This window comes from Pteropus alecto, unplaced genomic scaffold (assembly GCF_000325575.1).
Source record: "Pteropus alecto unplaced genomic scaffold, ASM32557v1 scaffold60, whole genome shotgun sequence".
Lineage (NCBI taxonomy): Eukaryota > Metazoa > Chordata > Mammalia > Chiroptera > Pteropodidae > Pteropus > Pteropus alecto.
The window spans coordinates 3234685-3246436 of record NW_006430726.1 but is presented as its reverse complement, the minus strand read 5'-3'; the positions used below and the strand labels follow the sequence as shown (position 1 = coordinate 3246436).

The 11752-nt window shown below is 42.5% G+C and overlaps 1 protein-coding gene across 1 annotated transcript in view; it reads left to right on the top strand.

Annotated features, from left to right (window-relative positions):
* Nucleotides 1-11752, top strand: part of AP3S2 (adaptor related protein complex 3 subunit sigma 2) — a 38470-nt gene that overhangs the window by 12903 nt on the left and 13815 nt on the right. Inside the window, exon 4 of the mRNA XM_006905270.3 lies at nucleotides 675-746. Coding sequence (XP_006905332.1) covers nucleotides 675-746 — 72 coding nt within the window. The remainder of the gene's footprint in view (nucleotides 1-674; nucleotides 747-11752) is intronic.

Below are 11752 nucleotides of genomic sequence, written 5' to 3'. Positions count from 1 at the left end.
CTACGTGCATTCAAAGACAGGCAGAACTCAGCTGTGCTGATAGGAGTCAGAGTGTGGTTACCTTTTGTGGGGGGCAGGGGTGCTGCGTGAGGGACTTCTAGGGAGTTGGTAATACTCCATTTCAGTATCTGGATGGTGGATGCATGATAGGTTCATTTTGAAAGTCATTAAGCTATATACCCTTACAATCCGTACCCTTTTCTGTTTAGTATATTAAAAAGATAAAAAGTTAAAATTGTAAGCATGTTAATTCATAGAGAAGTGTCTGAAATTTAATGTTAATTGAAATCAGCAGGACAAAACTATATTAACACTGTAATAGTGAAATTTTTTTTGTACATGTATACATGGAGCCTTGGGGAAAGGACATAGTAATTTAAGTAGTTGGTATTTCGGTTTGTTATTTTATGTAGATTAGCATCTTATAAAGGGGGAAAAAGCCACATGGGTGTGTCAGTTATGTTGCTATACTAAAAATTGTCCTGTCCTAGATCGTCCCCTCCGAAGTGGGATAAACGGGATGATCAGCTAAGGCTGGTAGGTTTTGTGTTGTTTGAGATTGACCATAAGGTAAATAGTATCATGACTGGTCCCTTTACTTTCAGATGTGTTATTTATGAAGACGTGAATGTGTTCTTATTTCTCTTCTTTACCAATTTCTCCTTGTTTCTTAGGTTTTTGTGGAGACCCTGGATAAGTGTTTCGAAAATGTTTGTGAATTGGATTTGATCTTCCATATGGATAAGGTACCTTCTCTCTCAAACCAGGATTACTAGAAAACTAAGATCCCTGGACATCTCTAGCTACCTCTACACCTTCCTGGTTTTTCTTTTGGATTTTTACCCTGGGGATAGTCCTAGAACCTCTCTCATGTAATAACTTAAGTGTGATAGTATTTAGGGTACTTTGCTAGAATCTATTACCAGTTTAAACACACAGAAGATTATTATTGGGCTTATATTATGGTTCATTTTTCCTGGTATGGGGTAATGATATCACTAGAATGACTGGCTATCAGGCCAAAAGTGAGATAAATAATTTTATGTTGATTATAAAATGAGTTTCTTAAGCAATAGTCCAGTGAGAGTGAAGGTGTGGAATCATCATGACATAGGCCTTGACTTAGCTAGTAAAACTGTTTTCCTAAAGAGTAATGACTAAGACATTAGTAACAGTTTGGAGTCATGTGCTGCTATGTAGGAAAGCAGACTGTCAGGCGAAATGCCAGTGGTTCAGAGTACACGTTCTCTGATTTCTGTCGCTAGCATAATTGGCATGGCCCATGTCCTCACGGGGCAAATCAAACGTGGCGGATAGACGGGGTTAGAAGCTGCTGCGTTTATTTTATCCAGCTGGGCACATGCTGTACCCAGTGCTGTTCACTGACGGAGATTGGGACATCTTAGGTTTGCTTATTGGTCCTGAGTTTTTCTTCAACCAATTGTTGCCATTATGATCCATGGCCTTGAAGGGAGATACTGATTTTTAGGAGACTACTACTCATTGCTAAGCCATGATTCTTTATTAATCTGTTTTCATCATGATGAGGAAGGTATTTTTAGATCCATCAATGTTAGCATTGCCATCGAGAAGACTTTCTTGTCATTTTCCAATAGAATCTTCAGTTCCAGTTAACTCTCCCAGGGTTCTCAGATGATACTTTCCCAACTAACACAGTGAGAGCATTCTTAGGGTTGGATTTTGGAATGGACTGACGTTTCTCTCAACATCTGGCTTGGCTCTGTGGCTCCATGAGGAGCAGCCTGGTGCAAGAGAATCACAGCACGCTGTTCCTCTGTAGATACAGCAGGTCCTTGACTAATGTCCTTTTGTTCAGAGTTACGTCATAATAACGTTGTTGAGAGGCTGTAGGAACTTAGCTTTTGTTTTTATCAATTAGCCTGTGATAAAGTTAGTGGTGTCGTAGAGCATATCTCTTCAAGTTGCAGAAGCAATTGTTGGCGCTAAGTGAGGAGTTAACTCTACTTGACTTGGGGCGCCCTGGTGTTTTTGAGGTGGCCACTCTCCCTTTTCATTTGAAAGGTCCTCAGAAACTTCAGAGACCTCTTAGCCCCCTCTTTGCAAGCACTTAGAGTTGTTTTAGGCTGGTCAGTCGTCTAAGGTTGCTACTATCTTGTAATTTCTGTCAGGGAGAGCCACAGTTCAATTCCAATTCCTTTCTGTACTAGTAGGAGAAAAAGGTTAAGATTAAAGAGACTAATTAACTTCAGTAACTTTAATTAAAGATTAAAAGTTAAGATAAAGAGAATATGGAGGGAATGGAGGAATGCCTTCTATAGGCCTCACTGTTATTATTTTAAAGCAATTTTTTAAAATTGTGAAATACAAGGTGTTACCTTTGGGGTTACCACCCGCTTTCAAAATGGATTCCTTTGCAGACGCCACCTGTAGCTTACCAGGACAAAGATGAAGCCACATCTCAAAGCCTAGATTCAGGGATAGCTTTTACCAGGGAAAGGGAAAATTCCCAAGCAAGAGAAAAGGCACGGGTCCCACATCCTCCCATCATCCCCATGGAGGGAGGGGTCTCTCGGGGCCAGTCTCTGCTGGACTGACTTCCCCTCCCTTCCTCCCTCCCCTAGTGCTCACCAGTGACACAAGACTATCTGTATTTGGGTGCCAGCTGTTTATGGAAGTTGTCTGGGAATGCCAGCTGCCCCAAACCTGAAAACTCTGGGGCTTGTGGGATGGTACAGCTAGTTGAGCTTTGGTCCTTTGCATTTTAGTATACGGTTCAGAGGCAGCTTGTAAATTACACACGTGTGCTCGCACGCCCTCAGGATTTTGAATGGAATGCATTGAATCTGTAGAACATTTGAGGAAAATTATATCTTACAGTATCAAGTTTTATCCACATTATGGTACATTCACTCTTTAGATCTTCTTTAGATTTCTCAATGAACTTTTATAATTTTTCCCTTAGAGATTTTACATATCTTTTATTAAACTTATTCCTAGGTACGTGGTTTTTTATGTATATGATGTTTTAAATATTCATTTTTGTGTGTATTGTTACTATTGAAAAATCACGTAATTTCTGTACGTTGATGTCTTTTTCTTGCTCTATACTGCTGGCTAGGAACTCCAGTGTGCCATCAACACAAGTGACAGTGGGCATCTCATTTTGTTCCTGATTTCAAAGGGAAGCTTTCATCCTGTCACCATGAAGCATCGTATTTGCTGTATATATAGTATTTCACATGTGGTAGGTTTTTAGTAAATATTCTTTATCAGGTGGAAATTTCTTCCCTTCTCTTCCTAGTGGCTAAGAGTGCTTAGTCATGAAAAGGTGTTCAAATATATCAGAAGCTTTTCTCCATCTCCCGAGGTGTCATGACTGTTGCCTTATCATTCTAATATTGTTTTTTTTTAAATATTTGTGAGAATATCTACTAGGGCAGTAAAGTAATTTCAGTCCCAACTATTTTATTGGGCTTGGCTTTAAAAGGAAATAAAAGGCCATAAAAATGTTCTTCCTCATATGTCTTATCTTCAAATAAGTTTCATGTAGTATTTTGCTGCTGCTGCAAATTTCTATTACAGTTTATAGAGCTGTAATTTTTGGTTGTTTATGTGACCTCAGGAAATTATTCTCTATATCTCTCAGGGTTTCGAAAAGTGATAATGCAAGGAGTCAGACTCTCCCTTTACTCACCTTTAGAATGCCTGAAGCTGTTTTCCAGCAGGGGACTTTCTTTTAGTGGAATTTCAAGCTTATCTTTGCCCTCATGAAGAGTTATTGCTCACACAGACATGTCTTCTGTGGAGAGTAGAAAATGTCCTTACTCAGCTAGGCAAAAGAGCTGTTGTAAGACAATAGGAATATCACCTTGAACTCCATCTTTCTTAATTGAAGAATGTTTCCACTTTGACTCAGGAACTCTCATCAGTCCCTAGACCTGTACAGTCCACACTAGGTTGTCATGGATAGCTGCCCCATTGCCCTGAGCAGATGCGGCTGGAGCAGCAGGCCTGTGGAGGGACCAGAGGTGGCATTACCTGCCACCCTGGCAGTTTGTTTCTAATCTTGGGCCTTCTTTCTCAGCTCCTAGGCGGTTTTTGTTGCTCTCCTCTTCCATCACTGCTGCTGTCTTCACCTCCTCTCTTCCCTTCCTGTCTTAAAGGAAGTTTTGTTCATTCCAGCTCTGGAGCTTAATCCTATTCCTTCGTCTTGTCAACATACACCGTAATCTCCCTTCTTCACCTCGTCTCCGAGTCGTCTTTATTGACTCCTCCTTTTGAAACTACGAATCTCCCCAGAACGCCCCAGTCTTTCCCAGCATACAGCTCCTGCCATGTTCCTACTGCCTCTTTCTCCTGCAGCTCCATCCCCGTTGTTCATTTAAGGTAAGCTTCTTAAATGAGTGGGTGGTTTATACCCTCTCTTGCATTTCTCCGTCATCTGTTCCCTTTCTGGGGCCCAATAGCCTGGCTTTCACTCCTACCCGAAATCCACAGATGCTTCCTGATCTCATTTGCCGTCATCACCTTTTTTAAGGTTTCCACAATATTCGATGCTATTGATCACTCACTCCATGAAGCACTGCCTTCGTAATCCTTTTGCCACCTTGGTTTCTGTCACATAGACCCCTCCGAATTTTTCTCTTACTGTCTTCCCACCTTCTACCGGCAAATTACACTGTCGTCTCTCACCTTGCTGTTGTCCCTCTCCTGTTTCTATCCTAGATCTCATTCGTTTCTCGTAACTGATATCCATTTGGGTAGTTTCCACATTGGTCATTTCTAGTCCTGATGTGTGGCCTGAGTCTTGTTCCTATTTTTCCAACTGCCTGAAGACATTTCTTCCTCATTTCATTCTCACATCTTGTTTCTTCCTGCCACTTCTCATCTAGAGCCAGATTGAGCATGTGTCTCCCGAAAACTGTGTCTTCCCCAGCTTTTCTTTTCCAGGGGTAGTACCACCATTCTCAGTCGTGGACACTCAAAATCTTTTCTCCCTCTTCCTTGTCCCCCACAGCCACTAAAACCTGTGCTTCTTCCCATAGAGTCCTTCCTGTATCTTGTTTGTAGGTTCACCAACTGTTCACATTTGGCACATTTGCTTTTATCTCAGTCTCTCTCTCTATTTTTTTCCTGAACCATTCGAGAGTCAGGTGCAGACACAACTTTCCATCCCCAAATTCTTCAACAGACATCTCCTAAGAACAAGGACATTGTCTGATGATAAGTTGTGCTTAATTCTCTAACATACTTAATTACAACATACTTAATTATAAATAATTAACCATAACATAATTAACATATTTAGGAAATTTAATGTTAATAATTGCTGTTATTCAATTTAGATCCATATTTAACTTTGTCCATCCGTCCTAGCGATGTCCTTTGTATGTACATGTTTTAAGACTAGATCCAGTTTGGGGGCAAGCACTGTCTTTGGTTATGGTGTCTCTCAGTTTCAGTTGTGTCTATCAGGTGTTGTAACCTCATTTTCTCATCATTCTTGTTGAAACTGCCCACTGGAATTGGATTCATTTTCCTAAGGTACCCTTTAGACTAGCCGCTCTCTTGGTCACAGACCTGTTTTGGTCCGCCCTTATCAAGCCACGACCCCTGGCCATGCATTCAAAGCTGTCTACAATTTGTGCCTGTTCTATCTTGGCTTTACTTCTAGCCAGATATTTTCTGCTCCAGCCAGAGTGGACCAGTCTTAGTCACTTTGGAGTTCCTATCTCAGAACCTCTGCCTGAATTGTCTTTTCACATCTTTTTGTAACAGAGCCCGTTCTGTCATTCAAGCTCAGCTCAAATTTCATCACCCTCCGGCTTGTCCTCATCACCGTGGCCTGTTGTGATCTCTGTGGACTATATACAGAACTATTCTGTGCTTGTGTTCCTCAGTTTATGTGAGTTTGTATGTTTTTCTTACTTGACTAGACCATTTTTATCTTTGTGCTTGACCTTCACTGAGTGAGACAGTCTTCAGGTATTGCTAAAGAGTTCTCAGTTCTGTGGTCTGTTAAGATTGTTCATGATTTCAAATGCTGCAGGTCGGAGTAAACTCTGATTTCATCATCTCTGGGCTAGTCTTCCGCTCTCCAGACTGTGCCTTTTGGTGCTTATCTTGCTTTAACAGTCGGTTCCCTTTTGCTCCAAGCACAGCTCAACATTATGGCTGGGTTGAATGTTGATGTACATTTTGGCGAATTGAGTTTTCAACGAAAACCATATGGATAGCCTGACTTTCTCATCTAGCAGTGTCTCAACAGCAAAGCTGGATTTGGAACTCAGTTGGGCTTTCAGGATTTAGTCTTCAGAATCACGATTCAGTGACTATATCAGGGGAATTTATCCAGCCTTTTCATAGATTTTATTTGGCAGTGGGCTGTCTCAGGACAGTTGGAACATACGCGTTTGGGTGGGTCTGAACCCAAGAAACGTCATGATATGGAATTTAAAATCTTTGCTAAATATAGCTTCTGGAAGGAAAAGTGCTGAATGTTCAAAACTGAAGTGAACTGGCGAGCCCTAGGATGCAAGGGTCGTAAAGAGTGATAATAGACTGCACTTGTTAAATGTCCCTTCTGGGAACAAAGCTGGTGATAAGAGAGCACATTAAAAATGCACTCGATCGACACCCTAGCGATATTGAAGCAGGAATTCTGATTGCTAGTCTCCAGGAATGAAGAAAAGAGTGAGGGGACACATTGTTTTGTGTACTTTTAACGATGAAGGAGGAGCCATTTAGGACTAGAAGAAGAAGACATTCTTTTTGAGTTTTAGTTCTTATGAAAGGTTCTAGATGGCATATCTGACCATCCCCGCCGACCTCTACTTCTTCTTCTGGGAATGAGTGAGAGAGGCGAGGGGAACTGAGGCCATCCTAAGCCCTCCTCTGCTGGTGCTTGCTAGATATGAATTTTGTGGCAGAATATTTTTCAGAGGCCAATATCTTATTTTCTCAGGACAGATGAGAGACTAGCAAGAATGATTTCTTAAATTTCTAACATCACTATACTTGTTTTAATAAAAGAAAGGAAAGCTCAGACTGCTCTAAACCACACTTAACATCTGTTTCAGTACACACTCACTTTCCTCACTTGAACTCTGCAAATCTCATTGATCGTCTGCCACTTGAGATTACAGAGAACCTTTTTGGTGTGTTTCATATTTGTTATTCTTTCTGGTTAGGAAGGAAGTACATTAGGAGGACTGTACAAAAAACAGCAAAAATTGACCTTCAGAGCTATTTGTTATCTGGCCTTTTCAATAAAACCTAGCGTTTGTCAGTAAAACTCAGTGCCAATGATATTACTTGGATGTGTTACAGATAAAACAAATTTTACATCACTTTGATTGCTGATTTCTAGGTACATGAAAAGGCTAGAATCGAGATTCAGTCTTGCCATTCTTGCTGTTATACTTATGTCAGAGAGGACTGGCCTACTCCACAGGAAAAATAAAGCAAAACACACAATTGTTTGATCCCAAGTTGAGAACCTTTTGTCAGGCTTGATGTTTGTATCTATGTAGGTAGACTCAGTAATCTCTAACTCCAAAATTCCAATAGTTTATAGCAACAAGATTTATTTCTTACTCATGCTGATGTGGCTGTCGTGGTGTCTCTGCTCATTGCATTCACTTGGGGGTCCGGGCTGAAGGAAATCTCCTTCAGCGTGTACTTCTCCCTGGCACTTGCGTGTTGGCTCTTAACAGGACACACCCCCTTGCACTCACATTTCATTGGTCAGAGCAAGTCACATGCCCACACCTAGGGGCTAGGGAAGTGCAGTTCTACCATGTGCCCAGGATGGGGGAGAATTTGACATAGTTGGAATATTTCTAATGACTACCACAGTTTTTTCATTTATTTTCTTAAAGGAAAAGCTGACATTTGCTTCAGTATCACTTTATAGGTAAGAACCTAAAAATTTTAGTATCAGAAAAACAGTGGAATGCTCTTATAAGGAAACGTGGTTGAACTTAGGGAGAAGCATCTCGTGTAGTAGCTTTTCAGTTTCTCTACCAGAATATGCATTTCTATCTTATCTACTTCCCAAGTGAATTTAAGGTGACTTAAATTACATTCCCTAACAGAATACATTGCTTCTGTATCTGGCAGGCAGCTGCTACTGCCCTCCTTAGAGCCTTTCCTCGGGTCATCTGTTCTGACCTTGGTAAAGCACTCATGTCTGTTGAGTGTTTTTGTCATTTTCTGATTATCAGACAACAAACTATTAATGAGGAGGACACTGTTAGATATGGAGATAAAAAGATGGAAAAGACAAATGTCCCACCTTCAAGAAGCTCATCATCAAGCTAGAAAGATGGGTCGCATAGAGACATCCCTTGGTCCAAGAGTAAGCAACATTTTTGGGAAACGTGCCACGTTGCATGTAATTTTTCATTAGGCGTGGTGTGATGTGAGGTCGCTCTTGTCACATCAAGATGTGATCACAAGCACTGTATTTGGTCAGATATATGTAGTATGTCTGCATATTGCACTTCATAAAACTGAAGTATATGTAATTCACTTATACAGAGTAATACAGTGCCTGCTCATAAGCTCTTTTATTTAATAATACTTGATTAAAGAGAAAGAAGAATGGGATTTTGAAGAAATAGCTGTTTATGAGGCTAGGCTCTAAATTGGAGGGGGCAGGATAGATGGTCATGCACCTGCAGCTTTTGACTGAGAGTCTAGGGTCCTAGATGTGAGAGCATGTTCGGAAGCACTGGTGACTGCAATGACCCTTGCATGCTGAGTGTGCATAACCTTGACAGGGCTGGGCGAGCACCACAGGTGTCACGGCCCTAAGTCAGATAGCTGGGGAAGAACATTAGCAACTTGAGTTTGATCAGTGCTGAGTGAGAATAGCAAGCAGGGCCATATAAATTTCTGAGCAGAGCAGTCATCAAGGGGAGGGTTGGGTGTAGGAAGGGAAATTATTGTTGGCTGTGCAGCTGCCAAGTGCCAAGCTTTCTGCTGGGTGCTTTATGCGCAATAGTCTTATATAAAGTGGTTGGTGATATCCCTGTGTAACAGATCAGCATGCTGAGGCTTGGGCTGAAGTGCCTGAAACTTTACAAAACCATGTTCTTTCCACTTAACCACAGAATTTGAGAATTTTAAAGGATGAATACTATAGTAGATATTATATGTAAAAATTTATAGAATTTGGTGATTTCTATTTCCAAAGCCAGAATTCCAGGAGCTGAAACAATAGGAACAGAGGCTGTAGGTTTGGCAAGCAGTGGGGAGCGATGCGTGAACATCAGGGGTGGTTTGGAACTATGCGTAAACTCCGGCTAGATAAACAGTCTGCTAGTGGAGGCACGAGGGGCATTTTAGGAAGTGCAACTTTTCATCGAATTGGTGATCTTTAGCATCCCTGACCCCTCTACTAAATGCCAGTAGGGCCCCTGCCTGATCCATCTCCAGACGCACTCGGGGTGAGAGCAGCGTTGGCCTAGATGAAGAGTGCTGGATTAGAGGGTAGGGTGTGTGTATGGGGTTGGTCGGAGGGAAGTTTGAGGAAGGCGAAGGCCATCAGACTATGGAGAGCCTTGTCCTCTGCATTCTGAGTCCAGTGGTCACTTCCCAGTGCCCTTCTCACCAAGCAGTTTCATATTTCCTTATTCTTAAAGTATTCATTGTTCCTAATTTCCATGATACACATTCACCTGTTATTTTATTTATCAGGCCATTCCATATGGCCTTTTGGGCTTCTTCCCTCTTAAATGGTCCCTCTTTTTTTTTTTTTTTTTTTTTTAGACATTCTCTTCTTAGGAAATATCATGCAAAGCTATGACTTGTCACTGCCTGCTGGTGACTCCTAAATTACCATCGAAACTCACTTCACTTCAAACTCAGTTAAGTCCAAAACTGAATGTCTAAGCCCCTGTCTCTCCAGACTGACAATTTTGACCTCACTCTTCAAGGAAGTTAGTCTTCCTAAAACCTTTCTCGACGTTCCTCTCCTGCCCATAGATTGAGGTAGCCATACTTGTCTTGTCCTCCCCACCGCCTGCTTCCCCCAGGCCCCTCAGCTACAGTTGCTTTGCTTATTTGCCTGGTTAAGAGCTTCAGAGCCTGCACTTGAATCCTGGCTCTGCCACTCAGGAACTATATGGCTTGTGCCTTAGGAACTTATATGTGGACAGGGAGTCATGATAGCACCCGGCTTGTATGGTGGATGTGAGCATTAAATATATGGAAAGTGCTTAGAGCAGGGCCGATATGGAGTGAGTATTTTATTCTTGTGTGCCGCCCACCCCCCCCCACACACACCCTGATATTATGAAGGTAAGGATCCGACTTCTTCACTGCATTTCCAGATATTAGTTAGTATAATACTTGGCACATTCTGGTTACTCGTTGTTAAATTAATTCATTCATCCACTATTCTAGGTGCTGGGGAAATAGTGAATAAAGACATTCCTGTCTTCATGAATCTTCTGACTACTAGGGGGAAACACAATAAAATAAATGTTAGGTGGTGATGAGTGCAGGAGAGAAAATAAAGCAGGCCAAGGGGTGGGGAAGTGTGGCTTGCCAGGTTATATAGGGTGCTCGGGGAGGGCATCTCTGATAAGATGGCATTCGAGCGGAAACCTGAAGAGTGAGAGAATGTGGTTTTCTTGAGAAGAACATTCCAGGTAGATGGAACAGTAAGTGCAAAGCCCCTGAGGCCAGTGTGGCTGAATGGAAGTGAAAAGGGTGGGAAGGAAGAGGAGCTGGAGTAGGGGTGGGAAAGAGGGTCGGCTAGGTCATTGTGGGTCACTCGGTCAGAGTCACTAACTCTGCGGAGGGGAGCGAGGCGAGAGTGGGGACTCACTTCTCAGAAATGTTGCACCGTGTGTATTATCGCCTCTTATCAGCCCGGGTCTCCGAACCCACTGCTCTGGCGACGTCGACGGGCGTCCTCTCTGGGGGAGCAGTTGCCTAGCACGATAAACAGTGTAAGTAGCTCTCTGCTGCTCTGAGGCAAAGTCTGAGCTTGAAGCCAAATCAATTGATGAGTTGTCTACACATTACCCCTTCATCCTAGCCTAGGAACTACGATTAAGTTCCGGAGTCCAAGTGGGGAGGACCACGGGAGCGTGCGCACAGTGGTGACAGTGGCCCGGAGTGTGCCTCGGGAGTCATTTATGAGTCTGAAAGCAAATGGATCTGTTAGCTTGGCGAAAACAATACCCTTCATTTACGTCTCTGTCATCGATAAATCTTTGTGGCCTTATCTGCTTATGACCCCAAGATTTAAGGCTCACATTCTGTAGAGAGCAAGTTGTTGAGTCTGTTGCTGAAGTCAGCCAGGTCCACACCATAAGACATTTTCAGCAGCTTATGGCAGAGGGGCCCAGACCCCTCTCCCTGTGGTTTAATCCTGTCACTTCTGAGTACTTCTTGGGTTTTTTCCCAATCACTACACAAGTTCATCTGGTTAGACTTTCAGAACCCACACACCCGAATTTACCTGTTTCATGTTTAATGTTGCTTCTGGAAACCTCGGGGAAAAAGTGGAGGTTTGCCTGCTAACTGGGCCAGACCCCCAGGCTTTTAAGTGTATAGCTCCTTTTCCTGCTTGCAGAGTGACAGAGCTGGGGCACATTTCCCACAGCTCTGACTGCACCAGCTCTCGGTGCATTCACCTTTGGGCACTCACCTATTTGGTACAGATGGGGGACAACTCTGTATGTCATTCTGACCCAGCTCAAGGCTTGTGTTTCCAGGAGCGTGCAGCACCTTTCCATTTGGACCACCTGTCACC